At 47.2% G+C, this 23560-nt stretch overlaps 1 protein-coding gene across 1 annotated transcript in view; it reads left to right on the top strand.

Moving 5' to 3' along the window:
* The first annotated feature begins 8668 nt into the window (after positions 1–8668).
* VSTM4 (V-set and transmembrane domain containing 4) overlaps positions 8669–23560 on the top strand; it is a 95576-nt gene continuing 80684 nt past the window's right edge. Inside the window, exons 1-2 of the mRNA XM_058542857.1 lie at positions 8669–8723; positions 16282–16680. Coding sequence (XP_058398840.1) covers positions 8669–8723; positions 16282–16680 — 454 coding nt within the window. The remainder of the gene's footprint in view (positions 8724–16281; positions 16681–23560) is intronic.

Here is a 23560-nt window from a genome sequence, read left to right as displayed (position 1 = left end):
TGCAAGAGTGAAATTGGATCCCTACCTCACATCATATATAAAAATTAACTCAAAATGAAAAAGACCTAAATGTAAGAGTTAAAACTACAAAATTGTTAGAGGAAAACATAGGTGTAAATCTTCATGACTTTGGATTAGGCAATGGTTTCTTAGATATGACACCAAAAGCACAAGCAAACAGAAAACATATATAAATTTGACTTCATCAAAATTAATAACCTTGTGTTCAGAGGACACTGTTCAGAGGACATTATCAAGAAAGCGAAAAACAATCCACAAAATGGGAGAAAATACTTGCTCATCACATATCTGATAAGAGTCTAGTATCTGGAATATATATAGAACTCTTGTAACTAAACAATAAAAAGATAAATATAACCCAATTGAAAAATGGGCAAAAGATTTGAATAAACATTTCTCCAAAGAAGACACACAAATAACCAATAAGCACATGAAAAGATGCTTAACATCATTAGTCCTTAGAGAGATGCAATGAGATACCACTTCACATCCATGAGGATGGCTATAATAAAAAAAAATATGCAATATAAAAAATATAATAAAAGAGACAGACAATAACAAGAGTTGAAGACGTGGAGAAGGAGAAATCAGAAACTTCATACATTGCTGGTAGGAATGTAAAATTGTGCAGCCACTTGAGAAAACATTCTGGCAGTTCCTCAAAAAGTTAGACATAGACTTACAATATGACTCAGCAATTCTGATGATTAAAAACATATGTCCACACAAAAACTTGTACATGAATATTCATATAAACATTATTCATGATACAAAAAAGTGAAAACAACCTATATACCCATCAAATGATGAGTCGATAAATAAAATGTGATCTATCCATGCAATGGAATATTATTCAGCTGTAAAAAGGAATGAAGCACTGATCCACAGTACAACACGGATGAACCTTGGAAACATTATGCTAAGTGAAAGAAGCCAGACACAAAAGGCTGCATAATGTATGATTCTATGTATATGAAATATGCAAATAGTCAAATTTGTAGAGACAGAAAGCAGATTAGTGGTTGCTAGGGATTCAGAGGAAGGGGAGGAATGGGAAGTGACTTCTAATGGATATGTGGTTTCTTCTTGGAGTGATGAAAACTTTCCATAATTAGATATCAGTGATGGTTACACAACAATAAACTATTGAATTGTATGCTTTGAAAAACTGAACTTTATGGTATGCAAATTATATCTCGATTAAAAAAGACATATAATAAATACAACAATCATTCCTATTATCAATTTTTTAGAAACTAAGAATAGAAATTTTCTTCAGATGATATGGAGTATTTATTGCGAACAAAATAGCAAAAAATCTACACGTGTTCCCATTGAAATCAGGTAAAATATGTCATCTATTTCAATTTTTATTTAACATTGTTCTGGAAGTTACAACAATTCAATAAAACATGAAACAGAAATGTTACATATATTGGACAGAAAATTATGATTTTCAGAAAAAGAAAATATACTTACCGTGAAAGCTCAAATGAATTAACTAAAAACCATTGAAAAAAGAGGTCATGGAAGGATTGAGATGTAAGATGGATATCAAAAGCTTACTTGTGTATTAGATGTGACTAATTAGGAAATCACATGGAAAATGTTCCATTCACTAGATCAACAGATATTCATGGAAATATTACAAGTGCAATGAAATGTAAAGTGATTATCGCTAGTTGAGAATTGTTGATAAATTTTGGATTTTCTGTAATGTGCGTTATTTTTAGTTTTCTACATTGGGGAAGTATGATTTTATAATAAAAAGGCAATAAAACACTTCATCAAACAGTACTTCAGGTTAGAAGTGACTTTGTGGGCCTTCCCTGTCCACATTTGTGGTCTACAGACCACACTTTGAAAACTCCAGCTTTAATATCTTATTCCTTGGTCCTTTGGAATTTAATTGGCTTTAGTTTTAAGAGCACTTTACAATGGATGAGGACCCAACCAACTCAAGAGAGTTAAATTACAGAGCTCTTTACGTGGTGTGTCTTCATTTAAGAAATGAGGGTCGAAAGCTGTGAGTGAGAGAGAGATCTCGAGAGAGGACCATGGTGGGCGCTCAGTTGAGAGAAAGGGTAAAAGTGAAACTGGAAAGAAAACAAGATTGCGCAGACAGGGCTCCTCAGGGGGAAGACGGGGAAGGCATTGCAGGAGGAGGAAGGAAAGATGACGAGCTTAGATAAGGGAGATAGAAGGGGAATGACAGAAACGGCAGATGTTAAGGATAATACATTGCCTGGGGATGTGACATCACAAAAGGGTCCAGGTAGGAGGCCAGTGGAGGAAGATGAGGGTCCTGTCGAAGGTGGCGGGATCCTGACTGACCTTTCTGTGGGAGTCACCTGTCTCTGAGGTGCTCAGTAACGGATGCTACTATGGGCTGAATTGTGTCCCCTGAAATTCATATGTTGAAGTCCTATGCCCTAGTACCTCAGGATGTGACTATATTTGGAGATAGGGCCTTTAAAGAGGTAATAAGGTAAGTTAGGGCTCACCAGGGTGGTCCCTAATCCGATTATCACTTGTATCCTTATAAAAAGAGGAGATTAGGACACAGAGATATACAGAGGGATGACCTAAGAGGACACAGAAGAGGGCCATCTACAAGCCAAGGAGAGAGGCCTCAGAAGAAACCAGCCCTGCCGACACCTTGGTCCCGCACTTCCAGCCTCCACAACCGTGAGACAATAAATGTTTGTGGTTTAAGCCCCTCATTCTGCAGTATCTTGTTACGGCAGCCCTAGCAAACGAATACAGATGCTGAAAAGCAGGAACCAGAGGCAGGAAGGCAGCAGCCAGCAAGGCGTGAGTAGGTCCATGTTTCGGGTGGGGAGCTTTCCTGGTCCCAGGTCCTTAGGAGAGCAAGCACACAGTGAGTGTTCAATCAACGTTTGTTGAGTTAATTGCCCGGAATGGCATAAACACATTTGGGAACAAGCTGCTGACTTTTGGCAAGCACAGAGTGGCCTACTGGCCCCAAGCACTCCGAGTGCTTTGGGCACCTGGCAGAGGGTTTTGCAGAAGGAGTCTGGTGTGTGAATGCTTAGTGGTGTGGGGATTGGTTACGAGACCACAGTACATCCTCTTCAATTCTCTTCTCAGACTCTAATGCTTCCCCTTCCAGTGAGACGGACCTGAAGTCTCACTGGGAAATGAGCTGGGCACAGGGGCAGTGAGGACCTGGATGTACTGAGCTGTAGGGAAGATGGAACAAGCATTTCACGAAAATGCCACGACTAGCTCTCAAAGCCTGGCACCAAGAGCCAGACACCATGTGTATATGCCTGTGTGTGAGTATGTGAGTGTGTGTGTGTGTGCGCGCGCATGTGGTACATACTGCACCTGGCTTGGGGCAGAGAGCAGGGACCTGGAGAGAGGGTCCATGAATGATGCTTGAACCCCTGAGGGTTTGTTGACGCTCTGCCATCAGACTTCCTGTGGCCCTCCCAGTGCATACCCAAGGACTGCGGAGCCCAGCCGAGCTACCATCAGTCTTAGGAGAAGAGGGTAAGAATTCCCCATAGCAGTGTTTTGCAAACTTGAATATTGTCCTTTCAAAGGCCAAGAACATTCTTGCAGGGTCCGTGTTGACTCTAGTTATTGCTGCTTAAACAACGACTTAACACAAACACAAACATTCAAGTTTATAGTTGCTTTATAACTATAAAACAAAAGCAAATGTGTAAATTAAATACAAACACAATTACAACAGCAATAAAACTCAGATTAACAACATTAATTCTAAGTGACTGTCAAGCTTGGTGCTTGCAAAACCAAGTTGCCTCTTAGGTGAATACGGGACTGAATTCGAGGAAGAATCTTCTGGGAGTGACGGGTCCTCACTACCTTGTGCCGACATGACGCAAATTCCCAGCATGGACAGTATGGATATGTATTGAAGCCATCACGTCACCCTGATTGCCAACCTAAATGCAAACAGGGCACAGGAGTCAGGTGCCACCAGTTGTTTACAAGGTGCTTATCCGGATAATTTATGTGCTTTAAAATTTTTTCTAGATCTTCCTAAAAGTTTAAGAATTCTATTAGGGAGCATAAAGAGCCCGAGGGTTGCTTGTGGGACCCCTGTTTGAGAAATACAGCCTGGGAGTACTCATGTGGAACATCCCTCATTCATTCCACAGACGCTCACTTGCAGCTTCCCCCACACCCAAGGCCTGGGCTCAAGCAGGAGGGACACACAGAGATGACTGATAGCCAGTGTCTGGTCTCGGGGATCAGACTGTCCCGCAGGGACATTTACTTAAGTATCAATGATGCGCGTGTAGAGGTTTGTATAGGAAACTGTGCGGCTCTGACGAGGGGACCTAATGCAGCCTTTTGAGGCTCGGAAGGCTTCCTGAAAGAGGAGACGCCTCTTCAAGCTGAGTCTAGAAAGGCTAGAAACCTAGCAGCCCCCTGGAGGGGCAGTTAGCACAGACAGCTGAGCTAGGACTGGAGCTCTGCATTTCTATGATGAAGGCTACCCTCATGAACAGGGAAAAGAGGGTTTATTTTGCCCTGTAGAGAGCTCACCTCTTGTGAGTGAAAAGCCAGAGAAAGGCAATTCAACATTTCTCTTTGACCTTCTGTCAATAGTATTGGACGTGTTAGACTCAATGTAGCCAAACCTGCTCTTCCCCAGGTCACCTCTCTGTGATAGCTGGGGGACCCTTGTGACATCACCTCTCCTTCAATGATGGCACCCACCATAGTTGGGATGAAGTATAAACTCCAGGGCCTGGCATTTGGGGGCCTCTAGGGCTTTGCTCCTGCCTGTCCCTCTACCCACATCTCACTCCCCAGAGAGATCTGGTCTTCTAGACCCCCAGAAGCCATCTACGAGAAAGTCCTGTGTCCTTTAGCCTCTGTGCTTTAACACACATTGTTCCCTCACCTGGAACAAGCCCCTCACCCTCTGTTTGTGGACTCTCCCAGCATCCTTTAAGCTTCAGTTCAAGGGCTAACTTCACTGGAAATGTTTCTAGCACACGGACCAGGAAGACGCAGCAGGCATGGCCTCCGTTGTGGTCAGTGATATAGATAACTTGTGCAGCTTCTAATCTCACCCTCATTCCAATCCCTTTCATCTGGAGCCTTCTAGAATCTGGGGGTCGTTTCTTTCTGCATGCAGCCAGCCTTCAAAGTCCCTGACACCAAGCTCACAATCCCTGCTAAGGTCGTGGAATGACCCCAATTTATCAGGGTCACGGGTGAGGTTGGTTTGGAGAAGGTATTTGTATCTTAATACTCTGTCAGTCTTACAGCTTCACATTTCTTTACCTTTAGGAGAAGAACCAGTGCACCCCACACCCCTTCCCCCATTGTGCAGGGAAAGGTGCTGCAGGTTCATGAAAGTTCCACCATTGGTAGCTCATGGCTTTTCCTTCTGATTGGATGGACACATCCCCTGTAACCACGATCTCTTCTTTCTTATCCTCCCCCCATCAGTCAGAGCTGAAACCTCTTTAATCCAGAGCCTACTCCTTGCCACTCCCTTTTAGTGATAATTCAAGTGTGCAACTAACTGCTTCTAGAAGTAAAATGCTTGTGAGCAGTGTGGAGGAGGAAATCTTAAAAATTACTTGTCTAAATCCAGACTGAACAAGGAACACGGAAATCTGCTGAACACCTTAGAAGGGCGGGGGCGGGGGGAGGGTTACTTTATCTTAGTGTTTTTAGTTAGGAAAATATTTGCTGTACACAATATCAAGCTAAATTACAAAACCATGTCATACTTTTTCATCTTAGACTCAGGTTTTAGCAAACAACTGAATAATGAAAGAGGAAAGAGACCTCCCCTCCCAAGTCTGCCACGGGATAGCTGAGTGCATTCATTTTGAGGGAATTTGGATTTCTAAGATGCTTATGGTGACGACTGGAGGAATCAGGATTAGTTGAGTAGGGGCTCCGTGTCACTTAGTGTCCACAGGGACCTGGATCAACTTCAGAACCATCAGAACGCTTGTCCAGAAACCCCAGATGGGGGGATCTTTAGAAGAGGTAATTTTTAAAAAATGATTGGATTGTATTATTCTTCTAATTCCAAACACAGTCAGACCTGATAGAGCCAGGGGCTGGACAAATAAGTAGGTGGAGGATTTTCAAATCGTCCTAAGCTTGTGAGTGAGTGGGCAGGAGCAAGGTGAAGAGAAATATCTGGAAGACTTTGCTACTGTAGTACAGAACAACTGAAATCCTGAGGCTCGGCTGGGTCGTCGGCTGGGTCTCTCCCGTGGACTGGGCCTGTTTACCTGTTCCTGCGTCACGCAGCAAAGGTCTTACCAAGATGGTCTGGGAGATGATTTGGGAAGCTGAAAAGTACTGAGAGAGCACACAGCTGGAAAGAGAGAAATGTTGTGTGTCACAGGACTGCAAGAAAAGCACTTTCCAGCCCCAAATCTCCAGCACAGCACCAGTTTTGGCAAAGAGAAAGCAAGGCAAAGGGTGGTCATCTAGGTCTAATGGTTGAATGTCTGCTCAGTTCTGCAAGCAGAGACCGGTATTTAGAAATGATACAATACCAAAGCAGGAAACAGGTCTCCGAAGTGTGGTCAACATGTATAAGGGGCCCCTTCTACTTTCCACCAACTGGCAGAGTAAATTGCAAGCACAAAGGTTGAGATGGGAGGTCACTGAGGACACCAAACAGTCCTCTTGTTTCCTCAGCTCCCAGCACTCATGCAGTCATGCTGACATGCCATTTTACATATGTCACTTTCACCTGGAAAATGAGGTTCAGAGAGGTTACATTGTTCAAGGACCCACAACTGGTACCCGAGGCGGGATGCTTTCAGAACCAGTGCTCCCCTTCCAGCATCCTCTTCCCAGTCCCGGCAAGCACTATTTTCCACAGTCAGAACTCAAGTTCCCAGTTCAGACGCTGGTGGCCCACAGAACCCCGGACAGGTTTCTGGTCCTCTTTGAGCCTGAGTTTACTAACCTGTAAAATGGAGCCTGGACCTCACAGGGATGGGCTGTGAGGCTCAGTTGCTCACATGTGCACAGTGGTTTCCAAGCTCTGGTCTGGAAGTCTCCCAGGAATGTCTCCATTCCTAGGTTGTAGGGTCCAGTTTGACACCAGTTCTTGTCTTGACTTCTTGTCCTTGCCATCAGACCCAGGGACCTTGCAGCCAGCTCACCATCAGCTCCTCAGTTCCTTTCACCAGCGTGGTGGAGGGGTGGGGTTCCTCCCTGCAGTCCGGCTGCCTTGATGGTCAGACCAGTTCCTGCAGGGCCCTGCTCCGTGTGAAAGTCTCCCAGCTAGAAGAGAGCCCTGTGGGGACCCTGGACCCTAGGACTCCAGGAAGTGCCTGGAATTGGAGAGATCACAAAGGCTTGCACCCCCTGGCGCGGGCTGCAGGAGTGGACGGTCCCTCCGGGACATGCCCTGGGGTTCAGCACCAGTACACCCCACCTCTCTCTCCACGCCTTCCCCACCCCTCCTCACTGCTCTTAGAAGGAAGGAGACGGGGATCCTGTTCTCCTGCTCCTCCTCCAGGGACCCACTCCCAAGCAGGGCCCACCTTTTCTGGAACCTCACAAAGACCTCCCCTGACAGACACACATGAAACAACACCCCCCCCACACACACTGTTCTTGCTCTAGAGATCCTGCACTAACACGTCAGTCAGGCTCAGACGCCAAGTTGAGAACCATGACGAAGAGATCAGGCATTGGCTCAGAGTGAGCTGGGCTGAGTGGCCTTGTCACACCACTCCTTGGCTGTGTGACCTGGGTCAGCTCTTTCCTCTCCCTGCCTCTGCCTCCTTATCTCTAATAATGATGGTAATAATGGCTGATATTCACGGGCCAGGGGAAGGCGCAGCGTTTTAACCGGAACTGTCTCACTTGATCTTCTTAAATACCCTATGAGGGACATGCCCACTTCCCCATGGAACAGATAGAGGAAAGTGAGGCACATGGAGACTAAGGAGCTGTCCCAGGGTCTCACAGTGGCAGGATTCAGTGACATGGTACAAAGTACCTAGCCCAGGCCTGTGGCTGAGGGCACCCTAAGCAATCACCATTGCTTGTAGTGTCCACACACTCTGAACATATCTGTGTGGACCCTGTCAATTTTCCCAGTGTCCTCACCCCAGACAATCCCACCCCGGCCCCGCCCCCCAAGTTCAGCTGTTCCTTGGCTCCCAAAGGTCCCTGTGGAGCGGCTGCAGGAGGTCTCCTATGCAGCAGGTTAGCCTTCCGTCAGGGCAGCTGCTGCCTTTGGTAGTCGCCCCCTACCCCCATCCCACTCCACCACACCCCCACCGGAGGCTCCGAGATGCCTGCCCCAGGAGGCCTGCCCCTTAGCAACAACTGTGTCTGTGATGCAGATACCGCCAATCCCATTGGCGCTCTGTATGCCTTGTGTCTGAGCGACCAGCTCTCAGAACCTCAGTTTTCTCATCTGTGAAATGGGAGTGGTGAACAGGCGACTCCCAGGTCGCTGAGCGAACCGTGCTCGGGGGCGGCGCCCTTGCCCAGGACGGCCGAGGCACCCAGAAGCCGCGGCCCAGCGGGGCGGGCCGCCCGAGGGGCGGGCCGGGGCCGGGGGCGGGCGCGGGGCGGGCTGGCCGGCGGCGAGGCCGGGCGGGCGGCGGCGCTGCTCCGAGTCCCAGCGCCGGGCGGCGGCGGGGAGATGCGGCTCGTGGCGCTGGCGGCGGCCGTGCTGCTGGCGCGGGCCCCGGCCCCGGGTAAGCGCGGCGGGCCGGGCGGACGGGCCGGGCGGCCCCGGGACCCCGCGGGTGGGGCGGGGGCAGCCGCGCCTGGTGGCCGGGGTCCGGGCTCGGGCCTGGCCGGGAGGCCCCGCCGCCTCGGGCTGCCCCCTCCGCGTGCGGCCAGCGGGCGCGGGGCTGCGCTGTCCCCGGGGCTCCCCGCGGACGCCGGGCCGGGGGCGCGGGCGGCGGCGCCCCGTCCCCTCCGCCGGGCTCCGGCAGCGCAGAGACGCGCGGATCAGCCCCTGCTCCCCTCCGGGCCAGGCCGCGGAGTGGAGCTTTCCGCAGGGACGCGCCAGCCCCAGGTGCTGGTTTTTCTTTTTTCTCCCCAACTGTCAGGACCGACAACTGTTGGCAGGTTAGTCAGGGCAGCAACTTCCCTTGAAGCGTCTTCGGAGAGCTCCTCGGTAGACCGTCAGAAGGGGCCTGACCTGCCCCGGGTGGCCGCTGGGGACTGGGGACTTGTTCGGGGCGTTTTGCGATGCCCAGGCCTGGTGAGATAGGGGGGTATCCACGGCTGGATGGAGCGGGGTCCTTGACGAAGCGCCCTGCCTGAGCGGCGGCCTCTGCCCACACTGCTGGCTTTCATTAGGGGTTTCTGCTCTCACTTCTTAGTTACTGAAGAATTTTCTCTCTTTCTTCCCCAGGGCCCTACCTGCTTGCCTCAGGGCTGGAAGGGGCCATGCTGGCTAGAATAATAGTGATAAGGAGAATATCAATGGTTGTCATTTCTTGGCTGCCTACTGGGTGCCAGGTGTAGTGCCACACATTATCTCATTTAATCACAACACTTCAAAGTAATGATCACAAGAGCAGATGTTTGTATATCCAGGTGCTTTGCAAACATTAACTCAGTTAAACTTGCCAGTAACCTCTGAGGGAGGTGCTATTATTATCCCCATTTTGTAGATGAGGAAACTGAGGCACAGGCCCATGAATTGACTTGCTTTAAGTCACAAGGCTTGTGAGTGGTGGAGCTGGGATCCGAACCCAGGAAGCCTGACTCTAGACTCTGTGCTCCAGCTGGCTAAGCTGTGTTGCCGTTGTTTTGTAAATAAGGGAGCTGATGCTCAGAGTTAAGTAATTTTCCCAGGGTGACCCAGCTACTAAGTGGCGGAGCTGGCACTTGAGCCAGCATAGAGCAGAGTCTGAGGAGGAGTGACTTGGATCACCGCAGGAAGAAGTTCACCCGTTGTTCCCCGGTTCCAGTGCAGTGGGGCTTCCAGTGAACCTGGAATCGGTACTGTGGGAAACGTTCCTTTCTCAGTTGTCACTGTCTTGACTGACAGTGACTGGAGGTTTGACCGGGCTGGTTGGGCCAGGCTAGCTCTGGTGGCCTGCGTGGAGTAGCCAGCAGCCGTCCGGATGCCTGGGCCATAGGGGTCTTCCTCCCCCAGGCTCCAGGACCACCTTCCTGATCGCAGGTGCTGTCAGAGAGGGCGCCCCCAAGAGTGGCTTTTTGGAGGTCAAGGACATTCTGATATTTCCAGGAGACCTTAGGAGCCTTGAGAGCTGGAATTCGGGGTCCTTTAGAGTCTGCCCTGGCTGTGCCCAAGGTTACTCCTTGGATAGTGATGACGGCTCCTGCTTGTGCAGCACTCGCCGTGTGCCACCCGCTCTTCCGACTCCTCGTCACGATTCCCCAGGGGAGGGCCTGGGAGAGCCGCTTTAGACATAAGTCTGGACTCTTAACCCCTGCCCTTTCCTACCTCTTCATCTTGGAGCTGAGCAGAATCTTAGTGTCACCTGGCCACACCTCTCATTTTAGAGAAAAAGAAACTGAGCAGCAAAAATATTTAATAAAAGACAAGCTGTGGTCCCGAGTGGTGGTTGAGAGTTGATTTTGAAGCCAGATCACCTAGGTTCTGATTCCAGCCTTGCCAGCTAAGCTACCTAAGCAGGTGGCTTAGCCTCTCTGTCTCAGCCCTCTTGTCTAGAAAATGGGGATAAACATAGTTATGAATGTAAATTGAGAAAATACATCTAAAGTGCTTAGAACAGTGCTTGGCATAGAGTTCACACCCGGCAAATGTTTGCCTTTATCATTGGCCAAGCCCACGTGTTTGTCCTGGATGAGAGCTGTTTTCAGGTGATGGGCTTAATATGAGTGCAGTCCCCTGTGGGCTAGGTCTGGGAGCGCCTCTGCTTGCTGCTTGGAAAACCCTGGCTCCTGGTGCCATGGGTTTTTAAGTAATACAATTGTATTTCTTTCAGAGATTTACTTGTCGTGAATTCAGACTCTTCCTTTAATGAGAATGGGATTTTCGCTGCAAAATGGTACAACTTACATTTCTTATAAACGTAGAGGCTCCTGGCTCCCTGAGGTGAGTGGAGTCAGTTTCTTCAGGACAGAGAAGGAGTGTCGGGCACAGAGCCACTAGCACATCACTGGCCAGGGCGGAAGAGGGGGACCCCAGCCCTGCCCACCTCCGTGTCCCAGGTGAGGCAGGTGTCTTGTTTCTTTAGAAGTCCTACACTCTCCTGCACCTGGAAGTTGTCATCCTTCACCTGAGGATGAGTACCAGAGGGAGGGGGAGAGGTTGTATACTAGTTGACTGGGTCGTGTACTGTTTGGCTCCATGGATGTCCTTTTAGGCTGTTTTCAGAGCTGTGTTATTTTCATGACACTATCCAAGTGGAACAAGAGGGTTAGACCCCATAAATCTTATCTGCAGGAATATAATGTTCACCCACAGGCAGAACCAGCTATATAACTTGTGGAATCCAGTGCAAAATGAAGTGTGAGGCCCCTTATTTAAAAATTATTAAAATTTCAAGAGAGTGACAGTAGAGATGAAACCAAGTGGGGGGCCTCTCCACGTGTAGGGCCATGTGACTGCAGATCCTACACCCAAGAAGCACCCCCTGCTCACAGGTCAGTGTTTGTCGCTTTCTGTTGCCCCACCTGCCCAGCTCTGAGCTGGGCACACTATTATGAGTGTTTTAAGGGTGTTTTCTCATTGGAGGCCTACAATGACCACGCAAGGCATCATCCCGCTTTTCAGATGAGGAAACTAAGACTCTGAGCACCTTACACCTAACAGAACCAGGTTTCCAACCCAGTTTTGTCCAATGCCAACCCCTGGTTCTCTGCCCAGCCCTCCCCAAGCCACAGGGAAGCCCCGGCATCCTGGTGCCCTGCCCACGTCGGGCAACTGGGGCTACCACCTAACGGAGCATGTGCTTGCTGAAGGAATATGGTTGCCTGCAGCAGGAGTCCCGCCCCTCTGTTTGGGTCAGTCTCTTCCCTGCCCATGTTGTCATAGTCCTCCGTTAAGATCTGGCCTTGGAAGTCCTCATTGGGGTGGAAAGTCCCCTCCTGCGGTCCATCTGCAGGCCGTGGCGCAGTGCGCTTCGCCAGAGGACACTGCTCTTTCAGTTTCCAGCCTGCGCCAGGTGCCTCCTGGCTCAGGGTCTTTGCTCAGGTGGGCCCCTCTCCCAGGAACATCATTCCTCTCCCCTGCTCTGAATTTTATTAACTCCAGCTCAGCCTTCAGCTCACAGTCGCCTCCCCAGGGTCTGTTTCTTCCCTGACCCCGCAGACTAGATCAGGATCTTGCCCTGATTTTTGTAAGCCCTGCACCTTTTCTCTGTAGCATGTGGCACTGTTCGTAGTCACTTACTCCTGTGTCTTCTTCCTGATGACCAGCCGCCTTGCGCACTGGACTCAGAGATCTGCAAGGTTAGGAGTGCCGTCGTCTACACATAGTGCCCAGCATGGGGCTATTGCTCAGCAAGTATTTTTGTTGAGTGATGAAGTGAACAAAGCTAAGCTGGGGCACAGGCTGCAGGAAGCGGGAACTCTGCATGCGGAGGTGCCCAGAGGGTAGACCCTCCCACCTCAATCCCTGCAAGGCAGGCTCGCAAAGCAAGAATTGAAGTTCTTCTCTGGGCAGGGGTGACTTTGACAAATCTCCCTCCTAGGCCAGGAAAGGGGAGACTCTGCCTGCCTGGGGCTGATCCCTTCTTCCCGGGTGTAGGAGGGTCTCCTGACACCCACCCTCCCCTGTCTTGTGGCTCGCTCGGCCCACGTTTGCTCAACTTGCTTCGCTGCCCTGCAGGGTGTGTGCTGTGTCATTCAGACTGACTGAGATGAGGAAGAGAAGACCTGGACTCCCACGGGCACCGCCCTCTAGGCACCTGCCTCCAAATGTTGTCGTTGCCCTGGCTGCCACCGTCCTGATCCCACTGCTGTTTTCTCTGCTGAGCAGAAGGGGCCTGCTGACTGCAGGGGGCAGAAGCTGTGTGATGCTGTCTCCTAGGATTTAACTAAACATCCCGCTGAGCTAACGTTGGCCAGGCTCCGGGTCCTCTCTGCGCATTTTCTCCCCTCCCTCCGGTGGTGTCACCTCTCGCAGCTGCATGCATACGAGCCGCGTTTTCTGGGTTTAAGGTAGCCATCTCCAGTGTTGAGGGGAGGCCCTTACCTGGGGCACTTGGCTTCCTGAGAAAACTGATTGCAGACATGAGGACCCCCACAACCTGCGTCCACTAGCAAAGCTTTAAGACTGCGGGGCCCTTGAGCATCACCATTTCAATCACACCCCCATACCTTCATGTTGAAAGTGGGTGTAAATATCTAGGTTGGTGGCAGATGTAGGGCCGAAATGAGCCTTCCTGTGAACAAGGTTGTATTGGTTTTCTCGAGTTATCATAACCAAGTCCCACAGACTGGGCGGCTTAAACAACAGAAATTTATTTCTCGTAGTCCTGGAGGCCGGAGGTCTGAGATCAAGGTGTCGACAGAGTTGGTTTCTTCTGAGTCCTCTCCTTGGCTTGTAGATGGCTGTCTTCTCCCTGTGTCCTCATGTGGTCTTTCCTCTGTGCCTGTCTGTGTCCTGATCTCCTCTTCTTATAAGGACACCAGTCATATTGGATTAGGATCCATCCTTATGGCATCATTTTAACTTCATCACCTCTTTAAAGGCCCTATCTCTAAATACAGTCACATTCTGTGTACTGGGGGTTAGGACTTCAGCATATGAATTTGGAGGGGATGCAATTCAGCCCATAACAAGGATCTTTGCACTTCAGTTGGAGAAACCTGCTTGAGCCGTTTGTAAGAGACTATGGGGCTGAATGAAGGCAGAGAGGCGCACTGGTAAAGAGAAAAGGAGAGCTCATCTTGGGAAGATGGTTCAGTCCATCCCCTTTCGTGGGAGCTGCTGACTCCTGGCCTGAGCTGCAGAAGTGGAAGGGTTACTTGTTTGCCTCTAGGATGGAATCCAGCCTACCCTGGGGACCAGAGCACTTGGCAGGGTCTCCTGGTTTCAGTCACTATAAATAATCCCTCCTTCAAGCGGCGTTAATAGGAGGAGAGTGGGGTGTGGGGTCTCGGCTGCTGCGCTCTCATCCCACCCATCTTGTTTCAATTTCCTGCCTTCCCCAGCTCTCCTTGACTCTAGTGGGGAGCCCTTGAGGGTGGGTGGGTCTGGACTTCAATTCTGGGAGCCAGCTGCTGCATCTCTGCTGCTCTCTGCCTGCCGAACCCCTGGGCTGCTACTGGAGTGGGGTCAGCCTGGAGTTCTCGGCTTTGTTGCCGCTCACCAGGGAGCTTCCACCATGGGGGCCCATGTGGACTTTAGACAGGGCCTTAGCAGTCAGGGGAAATGCTCTCGACTAATTCAATATGGTGTGTGGGCCAGGTATGGGCCAGGTGGGCGAGATGCAGGGGATGGTGGGGGCAGTTCCTCTTCTTTTGTCCTGCCTGAGTGACTTGTGTGGACAGAGAGCATGTGCCTTCTGTGGTTACCTGTTGATCTGCATTCTCTGAGTATTTCCCTGGGCTGGCTTTGTCCCTTGTCACCGTGACATAGAAGACCTCATTCTTGTTCACAAGCTGCTTAGAGTCCAGCCAAGCATCAACCTTGTTCTTCTGAATTTACTTCCACCTATTTTTTTAAGGTAACGAAAGACTGTCGTGTTGTAAGCTGAATGATAGCCCCCAAAGATGGTTGTGTTGTAATCCTTGGAAGCTGCGAGTGTTACCTTATATGGCAAAAGGCACTTTATGGATGTGATTAAGTTAAGGGCCTTGGAGTATCCCGGTGGGCCTGGCTTCTAAGAGATGAGAAAGAAAATTGGCCTTCAAGTCATATCTCTCCAGGTGTTCAGTTTATTAAATCGATAATGGAAACCATACAAGAGGATGACCTTATTGCTTGGATTTTTACAAAGAAGAATACTTTTTATGTGGTACCCCCTCACCTCCCCCCTACCCCACACACATAGGTCCTTATCTTGTTGACTCACAGCCTCTTCACAGTGGAAGTTTCAAATCTTTGACCTCTTTTTTCATCCTTCCTCGTTGCTTACCTGTAGCATTGACCAGGGTTCAAAGCTTTTGGTGACTCTGACCTCAGGGCCCAAGTCCCTTCATGTGACCAGAAGGTGACATTTGGGGACATTTGTGGTTTGGGATGGCCCTGGGGACACCTGCTTGTGAAGTGGGGTGGGCAGGGAATGGTGCTTTCTGGAGTTGTGTGCTGGGAAGCACCGGGGTGGGGATGTGGGACCTTGTGAGAAGACAGCCCTGCTTGGGCAGAAGGAGGCTCTGAGCATCCTTCCTACGAAGTGTCCTTTCTGGGCTCTGCTGGCCTGCCAGGGGATGGCTCCACCCACGAACTCCAGGGCAGCACAGCCCCTCTGCACAGTCCCTGTAGACATCATGCAGCATGTCTCCTGGAGACAATAAAGTGCTCAGCCTCTGTGAGGTCTGCTGGTCTGGCTGGTCTGGGTGGGCGTTGGGGTGGCTCCCTCAAAGGTCACCTTGGGGCAGAACGGCGGCTGGGGATGGGCAGCCCTTGGGGTGGATCTAACTAGGAAACCAAAGGACAGGGAGTAGTCGACCGGGCCTGGGGTCCTGGAGCATCTTTTATGGTGTCGGTGGGTTCTCTCATCCCTCTGTTCTGGGCTCGTTTATTCTTTATTCCTGCTCTTTAATTCTGATACCGTGGCTCACGAGTCCAAAGAGACTTCGAGCAAGAAACTGAGAAACCCCTGTGGTTTCAGCTCCCTGGTACTAGCTTAACACCTGCCTGACCAGTCCTGATCATCTGCTTTGGTTGCAGTTGAAATAGCTGAGACAGGGCAGGGGCTTAGAAAGGCAGCTCCCAGACCCACAGCATCGCTCACTCAGGCAGGTGATGAACGTGAAGCAGACCTCAGGGAGGCAGGCGAGAGGGATGGATGTGCCTGGAAATTTTTAAGAGATGCCAAAAATCCAAATCTTTATGTGAAATCTCCTGAATTTTAAACATCAGAAACTAATTAAAAATTTTAAAAAAATAGATCGGGGCCCGGAGGTCAGTGGCAACCGATGTGGACAGGATCGTCTCATAGGGGAGGATGTGGGAGCCCACAGAGGCTGCCCCCAGGAGGAGCCCTTCTTCTGGCCATCACGAAGGCGGAGAGTGAGCACGGAGGGGATGGGGTGGCCTGCCTCTCTGGCCGTGCAGATCACCCTGGCTCCTGGAAGAAGGTGTGTCCACCTGAGGAAATGCCTTCCTCATTTTCCTCCTTCCTCTTTTCTCTGCAGAAGTCTGTGGGGCCCTCAATGTCACTGTGTCCCCAGGGCCTGTGGTTGACTACCTGGAGGGGGAAAATGCCACTCTTCTCTGCCACGTCTCGCAGAAGAGGCGGAAGGACAGCTTGCTGGCCGTGCGCTGGTTCTTCGCGCGCCCGGACTCCCAGGAGGCCTTGATGGTGAAGATGACCAAGCTCCGGGTGGTGCAGTACTACGGGAATTACAGCCGCAGCGCCTACAGGCAGAGGCTGCGCCTCCTTGAGGAGAGGCGTGGGGCGCTCTACACGCTCTCTGTTTTGACCCTCCGGCCAGCGGATCAAGGGCATTACGTCTGCAAAGTCCAGGAAATTAGCAAGCACAGGAATAAGTGGACAGCCTGGTCCAATGGCTCCTCAGCAACAGAAATGAGAGGTAAGTGTGCTTCTGCTCTCTGGGAGAGGTGTGGGGGTACAGGTCAGTAGTCCTCCCTCCAGTCTGCCAGGCGGGGGCCCCCATGATGGCTCTCCTGGGCTTGAACACATCTTCCTGGCCCCTGTGGGCCACCACCATATGAACCAGGCTGTAGGGATGGGGATAGATCTTGACGTGGATGCTGGAGCTGACTGTAGATGTGGAAGCAGAGAGAAAGGAGCGAGGGCCTGGCCCTGCGCCGCCCAGCCCACCCTCTGTGCAAAAGCTCTTTTGCTTCTGAAAGATCACACTGGCTGTATGCTTCACCTCCAGCTCAGGTCTGCCCAGCCTTGATTGCTTGGGCCGTGGGGTGCCGGGCACCCAGTGGAGGAGGCACACATTGGGAGGTCCTGATGTCAGCTGCCACACTTCGGGGCAGGGCAGGCTGGTGGCTCTGATCCATTGCCCAGAGGAACTGATCCCAGCCTCAGGCAACAGCTCACTGAGAAATTCATCCAGGGGGCCAGTGGTTAAGTGCGTGCGCTCCACTGCTGGCGCCCGGGGTTCAGATCCCAGGCGTGCACTGACTCACCACTTGTCAGGCCATGCTGTGGCGGTGTCCCACATAAAGTGGGGGAAGATGGCCACGGATGTTAGCTCAGGGCCAGTCTTCCTCAGCAAAAAGAGGAGGATTGGCAGATGATAGCTCAGGGCTGATCTTCCTCACAAAAAAATTAATTAATTAATTAATTAGAAAAAAAAAGAAATTCATCCAAAAGTGGGCCAAGGACCAGAGGTAGCCCTCCCTTCCTGGAGACAGATAGGAGGCGTGGGCTGCGTTCCGGAACGTCTTGGCTACCAAATGTCATATTTGAGGGTTATCATTTTTTATCACAAACGTTCTATTCAAGAAGACACCTCTCACAATTTTAATAAGACTTTCTATTGTGTTTTAAAATTACATGTTTGACTGCTTTGAACTTGAATTTGGGCTGGCACAAGATCAAGAGGATCACAAAGTAAAGCTGATGGTCCCAAGTATGAAAAAGAATCTAATTTTATTATATACATGTAATACAGTATTAAAGGCATTAGTGATGTTGTTTTGACAAGCTTTTCTGAGGGGATAAAACTCAGTTGTGAAAAGGTATTTTGAATATCCTATATGAATAGGGACATGTTAAAGTGAATAATTTACGTGGGTAATTTAAGCAGCCCAACCTTGTCTTTGGAGTTTGTGTATTGTAATGTTCTTAAGCACAGAATGAAGTATGATCTGAAATGCTGTGTACTTTTTCTGCTTAAGCAAATTAATTCAAGAAAACAAATGACTGTTAGTATAAATATGTATTTTGGCACAGAAAACAGAAAAATACGTCAGATCACCAAAGACTGAGGAGGGAATGCACTCTGGATATCACTTGGCTCTGAAACCTAAGATCTTACATATGTCTTTTTATTTCCATGCCACAGTATATGCTGGAGTGGTACACTAAATCTCTTGGTAGTAACAACTCTCTGCCAGTTAGATAAAAATGTTCCCTACCGTCAAGTGAGTGCAGTCATCTAGTTCATTATTTACTGTGAATCTGCTTTCATTGAGTGAAGCTGGGTTCCTTCTAGAACGTTTATATGGGTACTTGCTCCAAAAGCCTGAGGCAGTTTGTTCGACTTTACTGGAAATAAAAATCTCTCCTCTTCCCCTCCTCTCCACCTCCCCTCTCCTCTTTCTCCTGCTCTCTTCCTTCCCTTCCCTGGCTCTTCTCAGAAATCTCTTTCTCTTCTCCCTCTTCCCCTTCCTCTCCTGTTCCTCCCTTTCTCTCTTCCCCTCCTTCCCCCCTTCCTTGCACTCACTGTCTCTTCCTTCTTCCTCTTTCCTCTCTATCTCTGTGTCTCCATCTGTCTCATGCTTACTCCCACGCACACCCTCTGATCTCTCACCTGGAAGTAGTTCTAACCTCACAGCAGAGCTGAGCCTCCCTTGCTGTGCTGCTCTGCCTCAGAGCTTCCTGTTCTCACACTTCCTCAGCCTCTGAGCAGGGCCATGGTATTCTGAAAGGAAGATTCAAAACCTTAGAAAGCAGTGACCATACCTTCTAGAATGTTCTAGGGGACTATGCCGAGGGGGTTAAGGTGAGGTAACCCCACGTACATGGCTTGAAAGCAGACTGGCTTGTTTAGGTTGGAGCATGTCCCCCCCAGGCTGGGGAGAGCATGTGGAGCCTTGGCTCGCTGTCCTTCCTGGACAAGGCTGGGGACAGGCCTGCGGCTCCAGCCTCCTGGGGCGCCTTTCCCCAGGCCCTCTACCTCGCGCTAGCAGTTGTTATGTGGAAAACAAGAACAAAAACAAGCAACGCAATGCACAGTTCTGTGGGCAAATGTGTTTGAGTTGGAATATTAAGTAGAAACTCTCAGAGGTGTTTTTGGAGTGAGTGCCTTTTCCCTTCGCTAGGCCTCACAGCCCCTCGTTTCTAACGTGCTTACTTTTCTCTCCTCTGTCCTACATGCTTCTCAAGCCATCCACAGGAGAGGGGAGCTTTTCTTGGGAAGTCTTTCTAACACTGCTCCCACCCCCTGCCCTTGACCATGGACTATTGTGTTCTCCTTCTTGCGATGTTCTTAATGTGAGATCAGATTGCTTGTCCTTCACTGTAAACTCCCAGAAAGAAAGGCTGGTGCATGGTCTCTTCTCATCTTGCTCTTGCAAATGGAGGTTAACTTGTGCCGATACATTTTAAGGGATGCTTCCTGGCACAGAGCAAGTGTAATAGGACTCTTGGCTCTTATTATTTACCCTGATTTCCATATGTGGGTTGTTTTCTATTGCAAGAATAATATAGTTCAATTATAGAAAACGTGGAAAAATACTGAAAGAGTTGAAAGAAGAGAATAAAAATGACTTGCAATATCTCTACCCAGGTGTAATTTAACATTTCATTGTAAATCCTTCCAGTCATTTTTATGCAAATAAAAATTAGAAACCTGATTCCACTCATACTATAAATATGGTTTTGTGACTGGCTTTTCTCATGTTACTAAATAGTGGGCACATTTTCTCATGTTGTTAAATATGCTTCCATAACATAATTTTAATGGCAGAATAGTATTCCATGATGTGAACATACCGCAATTTAGCTTCCTAGTTACTGTTATTGGACATTCAAGTTGTTCTAAATCCTTGTCAATAAAACTCCAAGAATGTCCCTGTACTTAGAGTAAAGTCTTGGAGATAAAATTGCCTGGTGCAGAAAGAACAAAGCTGGAGACATCATGCTGCCGGATTTCAAACTATATTACAAAGCTTTAGTAATTAAAACAATATGGTATTGGCATGAAAACAAACAGGTAGATCAATAGAAGAGAACAGAGCGCCCAGAAATAAACCCGCACATATATGATCAATTAATTTACAACAAAGGAGCCAAGAATATACAATGGGGAAAGGACAGTCTCTTCAATAAATGGTGTTGGGAAAACTGGACAGCCACATGCAGAAGAATGAAACTCAACCACTGTCTTACACCGTACATAAAAATTGATTCAAAATGGATTAAAGACTTGAATGTAAGACCTGAAACCATAAAACTTCTAGAAGAAAACATAGGCAATAAGCTCCTTGATGTAGGTCTTGGCGATGGTTTTTTGAATCTGACACCAAAAGCAAAAGCAAAAATAAACAAGAGGGACTACATCAAACTAAAAAGCTTCTGCACAGCAAAGGAAACCATCAACAAAATGAAAAGGCAACCTATGGAATGGGAGAAAATATTTGCAAGTCATATATCTGGTAAGGGGCTAATATCCAAAATATATAAAGAACTCATACAACCCAACGGCAAAAAAACCAAACAATCTAATTAAAAAATGGGCAGAATATCTGAATAGACATTTTTCCAAAGGAGGCATACAGATGGCCAACAGGTACATGAAAAGATGCCCTACATCATTAATCACCAGGGAAATGCAAATCAAAACCACAGTGAGATATCACCTCACACATGTTAGAATGGCTATTGTCAAAAAGATTAGAAATAACAGGTGTTGGCGAGAACGTGGTGAAAAGAGAACCTTTGTACACTGTTGGTGGGAATGTAAATTGGTGCAGTTGCTATGAAAACAGCATGGAGGTTCCTCAAAAAATTAAAAATAGAATTACCATATGATCCAGTAATTCCACTTCTGGGTATTTATTCAAAGAAAACTGAAACACTAACTCGAAAAGATATATGCACCTACATGTTCATGGCAGCATTATTTACAGTAGCCAAAATATGTAAACAACCTAAGTGTCCATTGATGGATGAATGGATAAAGAAATTGTGGTATATACAATGGAATATTATTCAGCCATAAAAAAGAATGAAATCTTGCCATTTGCGACAACATGGATGGACCTCAAGGGCATTATGCTAAGTGAAATAAGTCAGACAGAGAAAGACAAAGACAGTATGATGTCTCTTATATGTGGAATCTAGAAAAAAAAGAAACCAAGCTCATAGATACAGAGAACAGATTGGTGGTTGCCAGAGCAATTGGGGGGTAGGAGAAATGGGTGTACTGTTTTTTTTTTTTTCAGTTTAAATGAGGAAAGAAAAAAACATTACCGAGTTCAAACGTATACTCAATTTAAAGATCAATACAATTTAGATTGATACAATTGAAAGAGGTGAGTTGACCTCTAGAGTAGTTAATGAATTTATATTCCCACCAGCATTGACAATGCCTTTTTCCCATGGATTCGTCAACGTAATATATACTTTTTGAGGATGATGATGGTGGTGGTGGTGATGGTGACTGTGAATGCCTGGAGCAATACCCAGCACACAGTTAACTCTCAACAAGTACTTGATGAATGAATGAAATGCTCTTTGGTAGCACCCTTGCTGTGGGTGACTCTGGGGTAGGCATGACTTGGTGGATAATGTCACCCTCTGGGACACCTCACCTCCCTTTCCCTTGATCTGTTCCAATTGTACATCTTGTTTGAGCTCCCTTGTCCATCTTTCCTTTTCCATCAGTCCTTCTCTGTGTGTGCCAGCCTGTGGAGAGCTCTCCCACCTGTGGCATCGTGTTTTCAGTACTGTTTACACAACATTGTGTACTCAGTCCACTGTTTCCATAAGTTTCTGTGGCACAGGGATGGAGTCAAAAAATCTTATACATGGAAGAGTCAAACATTGTGAAAATTGCAGTGTGAAAGTCTGTCCTTCCCCTGCTCACACACTAATATCCCCGTTTCACTGCCATCCCCAGAGGTAATCTTTATTGATGATTTGGTTTTATCTTTCAAGTCCCTCTCCTATTGATGTTCACGCACACCCACACACATGGATTTTAACTACACTACACTTAATGCTTTATAAGTATTGCTGATGAAATTGTGTGTATTTTTTTGTCATTGATATTACATAGTGGTATGATACCAAACTGTATCCCTCCATTCCCTGTGATGAATCCTTAGAAAACTTCCAGGTTTTCGTTAACACAACCAGTGCTTCAGTGAACATCCTTGTACACATCTCCAAGTGTTTCTGTTGGTTAGATTGCTGGAAAGAGAATTGCTGGGCTTAAGGGTATGCATATTTAAATTGTTAATAGACAATGCCATAATGCTCTCCAAAATGACTTTACGAATTTATACTCTGACCATCATTGCATGCTAGTGTCTATTTCCCTGAAGCCTCATTAACAATGGATATTATTAATCTTTTCCATTATTTATCATAATGATGGGAAAAATATTTCATTGTTGTTTTAATTTCAATTATTCAATACAATACGATTTAATTTCAATGATTGTATTCAATTATTAGTGAAGTTGAACATCTCTTCATATGTTTATTGACTGTTTAAAAAATTTCTTCTGTCAATTGCCTGTCCATAATCTTTACCTATTTTTCAATTGGTTGTTGTCTTTTCATATATACATATATTTCTTTCTTTTCTGAGCGTTAGTTCTTTAACTGTTGTATATGGTGCAGAAATTTCTTCCTATTTTTTACTTGTCTTTACGCTTCATTTATGTTTTATTTTACCATACAGATATTTTACCTTTTCATGGTATTTATGTAGTCAAATTTGCCATTTTTTCCTTTATGGTATTCCTTTTTCCAGTAGTATTTTTTAATTGAGATGTAATTTATATTCAATAAATTGTCCATGGTACCTTGGTTTTGTATCTTATCTATAAGATATTTCCCACCCCAAGCTTATAAAAATAGTGTTTTCCATATTTTTCTTTAATATTTTTAAAAGATTAAAAGAAAGTTTTACTCCTTTATCTCTTCGGAATCCATTTTTATATAAAGCGTGAAGTAGCTAATTTACTGTTTGTTTCCAAATGGCTCTCTTGTTGTCCCTACATTATCTACTGAACAGATAAAATTTCCGTCTTGAAATGCCACATTTTTCATGAGCTAAATTCCTACATCTAAATGTAAACTCTGTGTACCTCACCAATATAGCGCTATTTTAATTATTATAGTATAGGGCAAGTCTCCTTATTATTCTTTAACTAAATGTATGTCTTCCTATTCTTATACATTTAGTTTTTCCTTCAGGTGATCTTACCTAGTTTTATAAAAATTATGTTGGGGTTTGATTTTATTGATATTTAATTGACTTTATAAATTACTTTGGAGTGTGTGTATACATCTTGTATGTCTTTACGGGTTTAAATGTTCCTATGCAGGGACCTGTTGTGTTCCTTCATGCATTTAAAGTGGTGTGTTTTGTTTTGTTTAATATATTTCAATAAATGAGTCTTGAACATTTTTTTATTATGTTTATTTCTAGGTATTTTATACTTGCAATTAGGATTGCTCCCCTCTTCCCACATACATATGCACACACCCACTTTTTTTAAATTGGTTATTACTGGTATATAGAAAAGTTGTTGATT

The sequence above is a fragment of the Diceros bicornis genome, chromosome 6 (genome assembly GCF_020826845.1).
Source record: "Diceros bicornis minor isolate mBicDic1 chromosome 6, mDicBic1.mat.cur, whole genome shotgun sequence".
Lineage (NCBI taxonomy): Eukaryota > Metazoa > Chordata > Mammalia > Perissodactyla > Rhinocerotidae > Diceros > Diceros bicornis.
Note: the sequence above shows the minus strand (reverse complement) of the source record. Positions and strands in the feature narration are given on the sequence as shown.